We start from the raw sequence: 16,204 nt of genomic DNA on the forward strand, positions 1-16,204 counted from the left end.
TCACAAATACCAGTTTGTGCCCGAGCACACATGCCAACCCTCCCACTAAGTGTAAAATGTGTTTATATTCAGGTCTTTGTGAGACAGACAACATAAACAAGGCGGGCTACACTCCAGTGATGCTGGCCGCACTCACGGCTGCTGAGAGTCCGGACGATTTGGAGGTTGCACAACAGCTGCTGCGACTTGGTGACGTTAATGCACGCTCAAGACAGGTGCGGTTCACTGCAACTCACATGCAGAGTGGTACCTCAACTTACGAGTACCTTAACTTACATGTCATTTTAAATAAGAGCAGTCTCCCGGCTTTTTGTTTTGCCTTAAGTTCAGGCTTGTGAGCACCCTTTCATAAAAAAAGAAAAAAACTGATGAGGAAAAGAGGAACATTTCTATCTGCACAAAGTGCTGTCACACGAGCCCTGAAATACATTTTTGAAAATCAAGACTAAATTTCCTGCAATTGGGTGTATTTCTATACGATATTTTACCGTTAGATTTATTTTCATATACCAACCACTTTTGGCTGTCCCTTTGACGCTGACATGTTCCATGTAATGTACCACAGAAGTTTTAGTTTTTTTAGTAGATAATTTACTAACATTATTGTCATTGAAAATGTAATGTAAAATTATATAACATGCATGCAAAGAACTCAGAAAGCGTTTCCCATTTGGCAACTCTATCTCATAGCCACGCCCCCTCGGGTAATATACTTCTGGTGTTGTGACCTCTGTTTACAACCGTCATGTCAAAAATATACCTTCTCGCTGGCTACTAATAAATACTCTAGAACTACAACTACAACTAACAGTGTTCAGAATGTAATCATCCAAATATGATTAGCAACAAAGTAAAAAGCCGCCAATGTTGTCACTCGCAACGCAGGCGACAAGTAAGCTAGCTAGATGATGTTAACTCTGCTAACGAGCGAGCTTGTTTCAGCGCCCCTGATTGTCTTCCTGTCCTGCAATTCAGAGCGGCGTGTAGGTAAGAGGAACAGTGGGTACCTGCGGATGTGGCGAGCAATCTACAAATTTTGTTTGGATCTCATGTTTTTAACATTTCATTGAAAAAACACGGAAGTGATATTTTGACGTGAAAATTAATGTTTAAAAACGCATTTTCGATGACATTTCACATGCCTGTAAGTAAGCCAGTAAAGTCGTATATGTAACAGGGTCTGTTTGAGCAATAAGAGTTTTTATGATGTTACACATTGATATTCCTGTTACAGAAGAAACCTAACCGGTGAGTCAGCGTTGTCAGTCTGAATCGCACAAACTTTAGCCAGCATCTGCGTCATGCAGCCACACACGCCCAACGAACCTTTATCTATTAAAGTATTAAGAAGCTGCAGATGCTGTGTTTGACATATTTCAGTTCTGTCTCGTCCTGATTAAACACACTGGACGGTGGAACACTACCGAGCAGACATTGCTTGTTGTCAAGTCCGGTCCGTCACTCAAATACGTCTGTGTGCAACATAAACAGAAGTTTCCTAGTTCCTATTGTTACATACCAGCTTGTAGGAAACACCTAAAAAAGTCTGACTCCAAGGTGAATGCTGAACAATATTATTATTATCATGTTCCGGTTGCATAACAGCGAGAGTTGTGTTACCAAGATGCGGAAGGAAAGGCAGGAAGCAGCGTGCAGGTATAGGAAGATTTAATCCTTCTTCAAGCGAGGTAAAAAATACATGGAATCGTGCTGCTGGAAAGCGATCGTAAAGCAAAGCACAAAAACTTAAATCCTTTAGCAAAGTTAAGTATTAGGTAGCAAACCTCACATGTCACACAGACAAATAGTTACAAACCTAAGCAGTAGCGTTTAGCATGTAGAACACACATAATAAAAAAAAACATAAAATACAGGCGCCGAGTGAATGGCGGGATCAAGTATATAGGGGGGCGTGACTAGTGTAGACAACAGGTTGGGACACTAATCACTTAAAAGCAGGTGCAGAGAACAGTGCTCAATAATGTGTCACGTCATTGCAGGACCACACACACAGGAAGAGATAACCAAAACAGGAGCGCAAAAAACAAACAAACACTAACATAGGGAAGAATAACAACAAAAACAACACAGGTCATAACAATTGCATTATTTCATAAAACTACTGTACTTGTTGGTAATTACATTCTATTGTAATGTTTTTCACACAATACTGCTCACTGCTCCCCTCACCTCCCAGGGGGTGATCAAGGGTGATGGGTCAAATGCAGAGAATAATTTTGCCACACCTCGTGTGTGTTTGACAATCATTGGTATTTTAACTTTTAATTTCTTATCCATAAGTTTATTTTTTTTTAAATTTAAAATTGTGCTGTTTTGGGATTAATTTTAATGGGCAGGACTGACTTGATGTAGGAGTGATTTGAGTTACTGCACATACAATGCGGTAGAAAATAAGTTAATAGTTATGATCAATTTGTTTTTCTTAAACACACGACATATTTAACAAGATATTTACATGCTATCTGACCCAAATTTAGTTACATACCCAAGGTCACATTTCAGCTAAATCACATTTTAACTTCTCTTTAAACAATACCAGATTTTGTTCAGTCAAAGCAAAAACATATATGACCTAAGTTACAACCAAAGATCAATCTATAGAATTATCTTCTTATAGACTACCAAATTCACAACATAATCAATATTCAGACATTGTGCTACCACATTAAGATTTAATCAAAGTCACTTTTCTACTTTGTCCCTCTTTTGAGACTTTTTTTTTTAAACCCTCCTGCATACCTGGAGCCTCACTTTTTATTTATATCTGACTCTTCCTCCAGACGGGTCAGACAGCGCTAATGCTCGCTGTGAGCCACGGGCGCCTCGCCATGGTGAAGCTGCTGCTGAGTTGTGGCGCAGATGTAAACGCTCAGGACGGCGAGGGCTCGACGGCCTTGATGTGTGCCAGTGAGCACGGCCACACTCACATTGCCCGCCTGCTGCTGGAGACAGGTCACTGCGACACCAGCCTCACAGATAAGGTGCCTTAACATTGACTTTATCACGACTGCAAATATGATATACAGTCTTGGTCAAAAGTTTACATACACTTGTAAAGTAAATAATGTCATGGCTGTCTTGAGTTTCCAATAATTTCTACAACTCTTATTTTTTGTAAAAGAGTGATTGGAGCACACACTTGTTTGTCACAAAAACATTCATGAAGTTAGGTTATTTCATGAATTTATTATGGGTCTACTGAAAAGGTGACGAAATCTGCTGGGTCAAAAGTATACATACAGCAATATTAAAATTTGGTTATATGTCCCTTAACAAGTTTCACTGCAATAAGGCGCTTTTGGTAGCCATCTACAAGCTTCTACCAAGCTTCTGGTTGAATTTTTGACCACTCCTCTTAACAAAATTGGTGCAATTTGGCTAAATGTGTTGGTTTTCTGACATGGACTTGTATCTTCAGCATTGTCCACATGTTTAAGTCAGGACTTTGGGAAGGCCATTCTAAAAACTTAATTCTAGCCTGATTTAGCCATGCCTTTACCACTTTTGACATGTTTGGGCTCATTGTCCTGTTGAAACACCCAACTGCGCCCAAGACCCAACCTCCGGGCTGATGATTTTAGGTTGTCCTGAAGAATTTGGAGATAATCCTCTTTCTTCTACATCCCATTTACTCTCTGTAAAGCACCAGTTCCATTGGCAGCAAAACAGGCCCAGAGCATACACCACCCCCATGCTTGACGGTAGGGATGGTGTTCCTGGGATTAAATGCCTCACCTTTTCTCCTCCAAACATATTACTGGGTATTGTGGCCAAACAGATACATTTTTGTTTCATCTGGCATCACATGGACAAGTTCTGTGGTCAGATGAAACAAAAATGTGTATGTATGCAAACTTTTGACCAGGACTGTATTAGCTGTCAGATGATATAAAAGCCAGGCTGTGCTGAAAGTTACAGTAGTCCCTCATTTATCGCTGTTAATTGGTACAGAACATGACCGCGATAAACATATTTCCACGAAGCAGAACTATTATTAAAAAGTTAAATGTTTTCATTGTTAAAGCATAAAAAACTGTTTACAACCTTCTAAATACTTTTAAAACTTTTTTAGAGCCCTCTTAAGAGAAAATAACACCCATATAGTCACCTTTATACTCATTTCAGTAGCCTTGAGTGTGTTCTACCCTAGATTACAGTACAAGCTGGTAGCCCGGAGGATCCTCCAAGCGTCATTGCTATGGCCATTACCCAGCCACTACAACACTGCCACGACATTGGAAATACTTTATTCACATCCTGGATAATTCCTCTAAGTTAGAACGGCTTTCATGTGTTGAAACCAAAGGTGTAAGTTGTCCTGCAAAACGGTCGCACAGCTACGATCATTACCTTTGCGGTTACTAGCATTCCGTCTCGTTAGCAATGCCTGTCCTGCATTGTCATTCCACCTTGCTCACGCCAAATCTGTGTCATTGATTTCAAAGATGAAGTGCATCTTATATCAAGAGAGTTCATCTCCACTTTTCCCGGACAGTTGTTGAAAGCTGATAGATAGTCCCACTGTTTTGATATCGCTCACGTAAAAGTCTAACCAATGTGGAGATATCTTATTGATGAGGCAGAAGTTGAAGATGAAGTTCATCAAAAAGTTGTTCTGCCAAAGGTTGGTCAACTTCAGATTGCCACGGTGAAGACACAGTAGCGGCAAGATTAGCCGCTTGTGCTGATGTTCAGTCTTTAAACCAGAAAGGGAAGTACCGCTATCTTTATTGATCACCACAATATAATCATAAAAAATAACAAATACTGCTTGATTATATAATACATAAATAAAACTTAATTCAACACCTAATTTAGGTTAAAAACATGTGGAATATGCTTTAAAAAGGTAAATTTCAAAGTTTGAAAGAAGAAAAAAGCCTGTGACGTAGTATATTTTAAGTGCAGTGGAGTATGGAGCGAGGGAAAACTGCACTCCTAAAAATATTCCACTATTGTCAACTAAACATGGGTCTTATTCTTATCCTATGGGAGTCAACAAAACCCAAAACAGTAGTTTATTTACAAACCCCGTTTCCATATGAGTTGGGATGTGTTAGATGTAAATATAAACGGAATACAATGATTTGCAAATCCTTTTCAACCCATATTCAATTGAATGCACGACAAAGACAAGATATTTGATATTCAAACTCAAACTTTTTTTTTTTTTGCAAATAATAATTAACTTAGAATTTCATGGCTGCAACACGTGCCAAAGTAGTTGGGAAAGGGCATGTTCACCACTGTGTTACATCACCTTTTCTTTTAACAACACTCAATAAATGATTAGGAACTGAGGAAACTAATTGTTGAAGCTTTGAAAGTGGAATTCTTTCCCATTCTTGTTTTATGTAGAGCTTCAGTCGTTCAACAGTGCGGGGTCTCCGCTGTCGTATTTTATGCTTCATAATGCGCCACACATTTTCGATGGGAGACAGGTCTGGACTGCAGGCGGGCCAGGAAAGTACCCAAATTCTTTTTTTACGAAGCCACGCTGTTGTAACACGTGCTGAATGTGGCTTGGCATTGTCTTACTGAAATAAGCAGGGGTGTCCATCAAAAAGACGGCGCTTAGATGGCAGCATATGTTGTTCCAAAACCTGTATGTACCTTTCAGCATTAATGGTGCCTTCACAGATGTGTAAGTTACCCATGCCTTGGGCATTAATGCACCCCCATACCATCACAGATGCTGGCTTTTGAATTTGCGTCGATAACAGTCTGGATGGTTCGCTTCCCCTTTGGTCCGGATGACACTATGTCGAATATTTCCAAAAACAATTTGAAATGTGGACTCGTCAGACCACAGAACACTTTTCCACTTTGCATGAGTCCATCTTAGATGATCTCGGGCCCAGAGAAGCCGGCGGCGTTTCTGGATGTTGTTAATAAATGGCTTTCGCTTTGCATAGTAGAGCTTTAACTTGCACTTACAGACGTAGCGACGAACTGTATTTAGTGACAGTGGTTTTCTGAAGTGTTCCTGAGTCCATGTGGTGATATCCTTTAGAGATTGATGTTGGTTTTTGATACAGTGCCGTCTGAGGGATCGAAGGTCACGGTCATTCAATGTTGGTTTCCGGCCATGCCGCTTACGTGGAGTGATTTCTCCAGATTTTCTGAACCTTTTGATGATATGGACCGTAGATGTTGAAATCCCTAAATTTCTTGCAATTGCACTTTGAGAAACGTTGTTCTTAAACTGTTTGACTATTTGCTCACGCAGTTGTGGACAAAGGGGTGTACCTCGCCCCATCCTTTCTTGTGAAAGACTGAGCATTTTTTGGGAAGCTGTTTTTATACTCAATCATGGCACCCACCTGTTCCCAATTAGCCTGCACACCTGTGGGATGTTCCAAATAAGTGTTTGATGAGTATTCCTCAACTTTATCAGTATTTATTGCCACCTTTCCCAACTTCTTTGTCACGTGTTGCTGGCATCACATTCTAAAGTTAATGATTATTTGCAAAAAAAAAAATGTTTATCAGTTTGAACATCAAATATGTTGTCTTTGTAGCATATTCAACTGAATTTGGGTTGAAAATGATTTGCAAATCATTGTATTCCGTTTATATTTACATCTAGATCGGTAGGTTGTGAGTTCAAACCCCGGCCGAGTCATACCAAAGACTATAAAAATGGGACCCATTACCTCCCTGCTTGGCACTCAGCATCAAGGGTTGGAATTGGGGGTTAAATCACCAAAAATGATTCCCGGGCGCGGCACCGCTGCTGCCCACTGCTCCCCTCACCTCCCAGGGGGTGAACAAGGGGATGGGTCAAATGCAGAGGACAAATTTCACCACACCTAGTGTGTGTGTGACAATCATTGGTACTTTAACTTTAACTTTAACTTAACACAATTTCCCAACTCATATGGAAACGGGGTTTGTACCATAACACCACATAAACAAAAGTTTTCATGGCTTCACACATTAATTTTCTTTCTTTGACATTCATTATACAGTGTCTGTGCATGCATATACAGTAAACAACTCAAAAGATCATTGCAACATCTTAAAGTCAGCAAAAATGATTTCACCCCCCAGAGAAAACTAAATTATTTGGATCTAGCGAAGTAAACTAAATTTATTAATAAACTGACAGTTTTATGATAATTTATTTAAATTATCCTTTAATTGGCCATATTTACTGGCATCCTCCCTTAAGTACAGCGGTGTGCCGTCAGGGCCAGCAAGGGCTTCTCTGCTGGCCTAACATAACCAAAAATCATGATCATAATAAAGATAAGTCTTTTTTAATTTAATTTCCCTCAAAACGTATTCATATTCTCTTCATGTCATATTTTGCTCCTTCCAGCGCTGTTGTTTTTAAGTTATAGAGTTTTTATCCAATCAGAATTCAGCTAGCTTATGTTGCCATGCTGTACAAAATCTGCCCGTGGCCTTCAGCATCAACAATGCTGGCGTCTGTGCACTGTAAGTGAATGGGGACATACAGTTGACAGACAGTTGCGATAGCCAATCAGATCACGAGTTGTTGTCAGTAAGGCCTTCTCGATGGCCTAAGGCAGATATATATTGTGATGTTTGAGCTAGGTAACATAAGAACTCCATTACCCAGCATGCCACAGTAGTGAAGAGCATGCTGCCGCAATTAGCCAGCAGGATGTTTTTGATGAGCACCTTGTGGAGTAAACTTTAAGACGTCAACCAACACACCTCGACTGCATCTTTTATGATTAGACAAGACAACACATATATTTGCAAGGCCATTTTCAAGAAGGATACTTAAAGAGAAACTACATCTTGTGAGACGATGTCGGCCAACCCGGAGATCGAATGGGTTCTACAGATTGTGAGTTCAGATATTTTATTTATTTATTTTTTCACATTTAAAATATTTTTTTGCAATTTTAATTTTGACAGTACCACATAAGATATGTTTTAATTACTGATGCGGGTTTATTGATTTTTAAATGCGCCAAAAAAATACCTCGTTATGTACACTGTTGGTGGTGGTTCAATGCCCATTAGTGCGTTCCTGTATAGTATTTCTCCAGCAATGGTCATGTGGTGACATCAATTATGGTATTTTGAGAGGTAATCATTGAAGTCGGACATCACTGAAATCCTATCCTTTAGATGCATAACTTACTCAGTGGCCTAGTAGTTAGAGTGTCCGCCCTGAGATCGGTAGGTTGTGAGTTCAAAACCCGGCCGAGTCAAACCAAAGACTACAAAAATGAGACCCATTACCTCCCTGCTTGGTACTCAGCATCATGGGTTGGAATTGGGGGTTAAATCACCAAAAATGATTCCCGAGCGCAGCCACCGCTGCTGCCCACTGCTCCCCTCACCTCCCAGGGGGTGATCAAGGGTGATTGGTCAAATGCAGAGAATAATTCCGCCACACCTAGTGTGTGTGTGACAATCATTGGTATGTTAACTTTAACTATAAATAATCTAGTACAAAGGGAAAGCCTACAATCCAAAATTATTTAGAATGCATAAAATATTTACCATATGTTTCGAACTCCAAACCACTGCGGAGTATAAGTCACCTCAGTCAAAGAAATGCTTCCTGAAAAGAAGAAAAACATTATAAGATGTACTATAAGTCACATTTAGAAATAATGTATGTTTCTAATTTATTTTTATGTAACTTAACACCTTGACAGTATATGTAAACTGTGGTGATATGTGCTGGGAACGGATATTACGTGGTGGTGCAGGACCGACCTCTATCTATGTAACACCACTACTGTTATGCCGGTGATTGGTGCAGGACCGACCTCTATCTATGTAACACCACTACTGTTATGCCGGTGATTGTAAACAACCGGGCTGAAATAAAACATGTTCCAGTCATAACTACCCAGTGTATTATTCATACGAATAGAACTTCATAAACTCTATCAGCATACTTGCCAACCCTCCCGATTTTCCCGGGAGACTCCCGAATTTCAGTGCCCCTCCCGAAAACCTCCCGGGGCAACCATTCTCCCGAATTTCTCCCGATTTCCACCCGGACAACAATATTGGGGGCGTGCCTTAAAGGCACTGCCTTTAGCGTCCTCTGTCACCTGAAACCTTCACCCCTTAACAGCCGCATGCTGTCCAGGCGTCCGCTTTTCCTCCATATAAACAGCGTGCCGGCCCAGTCACATAATAATGTAGCGTTGGACGGGTTTAACAATGGTCTTTACTCGAAGATGTCAAGAAATGCTGACACGTAGCATTATATTTAACTTGATGATGACGTTAAATTCAAGCACCCACACATACACACAAGCAAATGCAATGCATACTTGGTCAACAGCTATACATGTCACACTGAGGGTGGCCATATAAACAACTTTAACACTGTTACTAATATGCACACCAAACAAGAATGACAAACACATTTCAGGAGAACATACACATCGTAACACAACATAAACACAACAGAACAAATACCCAGAATCCCTTGCAGCACTAACTCTTCCGGGACGCTACAATAACATCTACGGCTTTTGGAGCTCAGTGCACAACTACACACACAACAAGAAGGAGACGAAGCAGAAGAACAAAGAAGAGACATGGCGACGACGAGTAAGAAGAAGAAGTACGCTTGCAAGTTCTAAAATGATTGGAAAAAATAATTTCCTTTCATCCAGGGCAGCTCGAAGGGGAAGGGGTAGGTATGCTGCCTGCACCTCAACCCCGCCCCCCCAGGCACGCTCCCAACACCCCCCATCTCCCAAATTGGAGGTCTCAAGGTTGGCAAGTACCGTATTTTTCGGAGTATAAGTCGCTCCGGAGTATAAATCGCAGCGGCTGAAAATGCATATTAAAGAAGGAAAAAAACATATATAAGTCGCACTGGAGTATAAGTCGCATTCTTTGGGGAAATTTATTTGATAAAACCCAACACCAAGAATAGACATTTGAAAGGCAATTTAAAATAAATAAAGAATAGTGAACAACAGGCTGAATAAGTGTATGTTATATGACGCATAAATAACCAACTGAGAACGTGCCTGGTATGTTAACGTAACATATTATGGTAAGAGTCATTCAAATAACTATAACATATAGAACATGCTATACGTTTACCAAACAATCTGTCACTCCTAATCGCTAAATCCGATGACATCTTATACGTCTAGTCTCTTACGTGAATGAGCTAAATAATATTATTTGATATTTTACGCTAATGTGTTAATAATTTCACACATAAGTCGCTCCTGAGTATAAGTCGCATCTATGAAAACTATGAAAAAAACTGCGACTTATAGTCCGAAAAATGCGGTATGTATATCAGTGATTGTCAAATTGTGCACGCGGGCTCTGTCGAGTGGTAAGCCAAAGAATCACTTAATGAAACATTCAAACAGTGTTACTGTTCAAACTGTGTGTAACGTTTAGTTGACAAAATATTAAATATTCTTGTTAAATAAAACCTCTTTTTTTGTTTTTAATGAATACTTAGGCCGACTACGCTACTGTATGTTAATGTTGGTACTTGGAGAGCCGTGTGTTTTCAGAGGTGGTACTTGGTGAACAACGTTTGAGAACCACCGCATTATACAACAGCACACAGAAACAACGGTTTAGTTATGTTAATATAAGATGACAACAGTTTTTCAACAACATAATAGCATAAAACATACCTGGGAGACTGAATAGGCTAAATTGACGTCGAGCAAGTTCACGAAACTCTCGATCTCTTTCAACATCGCTTGAATCCATTGACTTCTTCATCCTTGGTGTCAAACATGAGCAGCATATTGTTACCACAAGCTTAGAGCGCTCTCCTGCGGCCATAGCACGTAGTGTTTACTCCGTGCTCCTTGCACGTCAGTGTGAAATAACGTTTTAAACGTATTCAATTGTATGCAGTTGGATATATAAATATAAGTCGCAAGACCTGCCAAACTATATAAAAAAGGTGAATTATAGTCCAGAAAACAGTAGAATAACAAACAATCAATTAAATACATTTTAAAAAGACTTACTGCTATATTTTGTTGCTCTGATTAACCTTTTAATGAGTGTGGTGAATAAAAATGTGGAGTTTTTGCACGGCTGCTGCAATAGATCACACATGGCAGTGTGTATGGCAGCTAACAGTAGATATTTTTTTTTTTTTTTTTTTTACAATGCACACATGTTAAAAAAGTGCAATTTAATTCAAATTCAAACAACTTTATTAATCCCTCAAGGGGCAATTAATTTTGAGCAGCAGGTTGTGTGGTTCACAAAGCCTACACATGGCCCACAATAAATAAATAGTCAGAAAATACAATTTCAATGTTGATGTGCATTTTATTAGAAGAAAAAAATTTCAGTCAGTTAAAAATGTTTCACTCACTTCTTGCAAATCATGCTTCAAGGGAAATTATGCAAATTTCAACGATATGACTTTTTGCAGTACTTTTGAGGATTATGGTTTACAGCTAATTTAGTATCTCATACATTTTTTAAAAATTGTCTAAAAGTTCAATATTGCATAGTTGTATTCCAGCAAGGACCACATACAGAAAAATAGAAAAAAGCAGGGGCCACTTTGATACATTTTGTACATCAAAATCAATCAATATATGAAGAAATCAGGCACAAAAACGGCAATTTCACCACAAAAATAGTTGTCACCATTCTCTGTCAAGAGGTAAAATGTAATTTTCAAAGAAACGTTGTTTGAAGTTGTTTATGCTGCAAAATGTGTACAAAATTATCAAAATTCCTTTTTTTGTAATAAAATGTGCATTTTTCCAAATTGAGACAATAATTGTGCTTGTTAGAAACGATTGATTTGCAACCAGCATCAGCAGGATGGCTTTTCCATGAAAAGCTCCACAAAAATCAATGATTTACTACAAACAAGGAAAATAGATTTATCTGTTTTCGCGTCTTAACTCTTCATATGCTAATCTATTGCAGCAAAAATCTGCTGAAAATGATCAAAAGTGCCACTCTACACAGCAACTGACATGGTCAAAGTTGGATTTGCCACAAAAAAATATTTGAAGATATTCAACACTGTACGTAACACTGTACTGGTGGCTAAAGTGGACAATTCACTCCCAAAATTTGCCACGTTTCATGTATCAGGTAAACCGAAATGAATGGAGCTATACGATTCCCCTTCCTACTGTCGTATAATATCTAATCCATCCCCCTTGAGGTATAGAATTGTTTTATTATTATTGTTACTTATTTTGCCAAATACAACCTTTTTGAGGGCTTTAGGAAAATCGAAAACGTCCTTTTTGGGGTGGGGGGGTTGCATTTTCTTTCTTAGTTTTTGGTGTAATTATCTAATCAGGGACATGTTTATTTATGTATGTAAAATGTGTCAGGCGCCAATAAAAAAACAAGCCGCGAGGTAAAAATGGAAACCGGGCGCACACACCCCTGTCTTTTGATGGTTTGGCACATGAGCTGAATTGAACTCCTGAAATATCAATGAATGAATCAATCAAAGTTTACATAACTCTGAGTCACAAATGTCTCAAAGGACTGCACAAGCCACAACAACATTCCTTGGCTCAAATCCCACATCAAGGCAAAAAAAAACTTAACCCAATGGGCACAATGAGAAACCTTGGTAAGGACCGCAGATGTGGGGCCCCCTTCTTGGGTGACCGGTGCAATGGATCAATCAATCAATCAAAGTTTATTTATATAGCCCTTAATCAAAAGTGTCTCAAAGGGCTGCACAAGCCACAACGACATCCTCGGCTCAGATCCCACATCAGGGCAAGAAAAAACTCAACCCAATGGGATACAATGAGAAATCTTGGAGGGGACCGCAGTGGAGTGGAGACAAGTCAGCAGGGCAGAGACGTCCCCAACTGATGAACATATTACCGGTAGTGGTCCGGCTCCCGACTTTGAACAGCTAGCACACCATTTGGGGTCACCTAATAGGAGGGCAGAGCAGAAAAGAGACGGCAGATCAACTGGTCTAAAAGGGGGGTCTATATAAAAGCTAGCGTATATACAAATGATGGATGCCGAGTGAATACAGTTAATAATGTGAGAGTCCAGTCCATAGTGGGGCCAGCATGGGCTCCTCTTGCATGTAGACAAGTCGGGGCGCAGAGATGTTACTGACTGATGCATAAGAAGTGGTCACCTCGGGTCCCGACTTCATAATAGGAAAGACCAGCCCATTGGGAGTGAAGCAGGAAGTCTTGAATGGAAACAAGTCAGCAGTGCAGAGTTGTCACCAACTGATGCGCGAAGGAATGGTCCACCCCAGGTCCCGACTTGGAACAGCTAGCGCGTCCTTCATGGTGGCTGATACGTGGTCACCTTATCAATCAATCAATCAATCAATCAATGTTTATTTATGTAGCCCTAAATCACAAGTGTCTCAAAGGACTGCACAAGCCACAACGACATCCTCAGTACAGAGCCCACATAAGGGCAAGGAAAAACTCACCCCAGTGGGACGTCGATGTGAATGACTATGAGAAACCTTAGAGAGGACCGCATATGTGGGTAACCCCCCCCTCTAGGGGAGACCGAATGCACTGGATGTCGAGTGGGTCTGACATAATATTGTGAGAGTCCAGTCCATAGTGGATCCAACATAATAGTAAGAGTCCAGTCCATAGTGGGGCCAGCAGGACACCATCCCGAGCGGAGACGAGTCAGCAGCGCAGAGATGTTCCCAACCGATGCACAGGCGAGCGGTCCACCCCGGGTCCCGACTCTGGACAACCAGCACTTCATCCATGGCCACTGGACCTGTGACCCCTCCTCCCCCCTCCACAAGGGAGAGGGGAGCAGAGGAGAAAAGAAAAGAAACGGCAGATCAACTGGTCTAAAAGGGGGGTCTATTTAAAGGCTAGAGTATACAAATGAGTCTTAAGATGGGACTTAAATGCTTATAACCTCTCCACGCTGGAGAGGGTGTCAGGGCAGAAAAAAGAGACAGCAGATCAACTGGTCTAAAAAGGGGACTATTTAAAGGCTAGAGTATACAAATGAGTTTTAAGATGGGACTTAAATGCTTCTACTGAGGTAGCATCTCTAACTGTTACCGGGAGGACATTCCATAGTACTGGAGCCCCAATAGAAAACGCTCTATAGCCCGCAGACTTTTTTTGGGCACTGGGAATCACTAATAAGCTGGAGTTCTTAGAACGCAGATTTCTGGCCGGGACATATGGTACAAGGCAATCAGCAAGATAGGATGGAGCTAGACCGTGTTGTATTTTATACGTAAGTAGTAAAACCTTCAAGTCGCATCTTAAGTGCACAGGAAGCCAGTGCAGGTGAGCCAGTATAGGCGTAATATGATCAAACTTTCTTGTTCTTGTCAAAAGTCTAGCAGCCGCATTTTGTACCAACTGTAATCTTTTAATGCTAGACATAGGGAGACCCGAAAATAACAGTTACAGTAATCGAAACGAGACGTAACGACTGCATGAATAATGATCTCAGCGTCGCTGGTGGACAAAATGGGACAAATTTTAGCGATATTACAGAGATGAAAGAAGGCTGTTTTAGTAACACTCTTAATGTGTGACTCAAATGAGAGAGTTGGGTCGAAGATAATACCCAGATTCTTTACCAAGTCGCTTTGTGTAATTGTTTGGTTGTCAAATGTTAAGGTGGTTTTATTAAATAAGTTCCGGTGTCTAGTAGTAGGGATAATCAGCATTTCCGTTTTCTTGGCGTTAAAATGCAAAAAGTTGTAATTGGGTTATACTTGTATAGCGCTTTTCTACCTTCAAGTTACTCACAGCGCTCTGACACTATTTCCACATTCACGCATTCACACACTGATGGCGGGAGCTGCCATGCAAGGCGCTAACCACTACTCATCAGGAGCAAGAGTGAAGTGTCTTTCCCAAGGACACAACTGACATGACTAGGGTGGTAGAAGCCTGGGATCGGACCAGGAACCCTCAGGTTGCTGGCACGACCACTCTTCCAACTGCGCCACGCCGCCCCTGAAATAAAGTAAATAAAACAACTTTTGCATCAAAGTTTGCCCTATGACTTCATGTTTCAATATTAGATGGACGACGAGAACAATTCTCTTATTTTCAAATGCAAATGTTAAGAAATAGAATTTCAGTATATTGAGATGCACCTGTGCTTTATATGTAATTGTGTCATAACAATCATAATTTTTTGTAATCTGCAATATTCTTTGATATTTACCAAGAAACGGATTGGCTGTGTAGTAACAGGCCTAAAACAGCTCAATGCTGCCACCTCATGGAGAAAAATAGCCACTGCAGTTTCCTTTAAAAAATACTATTTTTTTTTAAAATTGTGTTTTATGCTGTGTGTTTGCTCCAGAATGGACAGAATGCTCAGGAAGTGGCAGAGGGAGCCTCCCACCCAGACATCGTCGACCTCCTTAAGGGTCCACGGCAAGCATGAGCCAAGGAGACATCTTCTCCAAACCAACACAGCTCATCATGGAGGAAAGCAGGTGCAAAGATAGCTGACGAGCCTCTCTCTGTCTCTCCCTGCATTCAGTATGTGATGTTTACCTTGAAGCCGTGCAGACAGCTCGCAAACACACACACCCCCCCGAGACCGAACAATGCACGGCTACATTTCTTTTCCACTGCATTATTTTCATGGATAAATGCTGCATCTGCCAGGCCACTCAGTGATGGTCGCCTTGATTGACGCGGTCATGTGACAAATGAGAGAGCGACATGTAGCCAGAGGGACACTTGGATTAATCCTGCTGCTTCTTTATAATACTCTTCAATCAAAATAATAAGCACATGATCTACCTTTTAAATACGTATAGATATATATGTCAAATATTTACTTTTTTTCTCTCCATTGACATATGTGGACATAAGCCATTATTAACAACACATCCGACAACAACATTTTTTTTTTTTACTACTTGTTATTTGTAGTCTTTTTTGTGTAAATAGTCCTGTTGATGTGTAGGGGCCTATAGCTCATATACATAACAAATAATAGGAATAATAGTGATAAAGTAATATAATCCTGGTAGCATTTCCCAACACACATTTGACAACATTCAGTGTCTTATTTTTTAATTATATGTTTTCCCCCCCACAGAAAAAGAATCACTGATGCCTCATTTTAACGTTTAAAAAAAAAACTAAGTTCATATAGTTATTAGTTACAGAATGGAATAATTTTCTAGACATGTTTTTTAAGTAAGAAGATTGTATTGTGCAGATGTTACTGCATGACATAGTCGTGAAGCGAAACTTAACAA

The 16,204-nt window shown here is 40.2% G+C and overlaps 2 protein-coding genes across 12 annotated transcripts in view; one reads left to right on the plus strand and one right to left on the minus strand.

Moving 5' to 3' along the window:
- usp1 (ubiquitin specific peptidase 1) overlaps positions 1-10,750 on the minus strand; it is a 198,289-nt gene extending 187,539 nt beyond the window's left edge. For 5 of the 8 annotated variants that reach the window (XM_061975717.2, XM_072914684.1, XM_072914687.1 and 2 more), the window contains exons 1-2: positions 10,641-10,750; positions 8,509-8,569 (exon numbers count right to left, since the gene is read on the minus strand). The gene's annotated coding sequence lies outside the window, so the exon portion shown is untranslated. The remainder of the gene's footprint in view (positions 1-8,508; positions 8,570-10,640) is intronic. The other 3 variants (XM_072914688.1, XM_072914686.1, XM_072914685.1) reach the window with 2 other exon arrangements.
- kank4 (KN motif and ankyrin repeat domains 4) overlaps positions 1-16,113 on the plus strand; it is a 180,399-nt gene extending 164,286 nt beyond the window's left edge. For all 4 annotated transcript variants that reach the window (XM_061975700.2, XM_072914682.1, XM_072914683.1 and 1 more), the window contains exons 8-10: positions 73-215; positions 2,802-3,002; positions 15,292-16,113. In XM_061975700.2, the coding sequence (XP_061831684.1) occupies positions 73-215; positions 2,802-3,002; positions 15,292-15,375 (428 nt within the window). In that variant the 3' untranslated portion in view covers positions 15,376-16,113. The remainder of the gene's footprint in view (positions 1-72; positions 216-2,801; positions 3,003-15,291) is intronic.
- The last annotated feature ends 91 nt before the right edge of the window (positions 16,114-16,204 follow it).

Source organism: Nerophis lumbriciformis, linkage group LG14 (assembly GCF_033978685.3).
Source record: "Nerophis lumbriciformis linkage group LG14, RoL_Nlum_v2.1, whole genome shotgun sequence".
Classification (NCBI taxonomy): Eukaryota; Metazoa; Chordata; class Actinopteri; order Syngnathiformes; family Syngnathidae; genus Nerophis; species Nerophis lumbriciformis.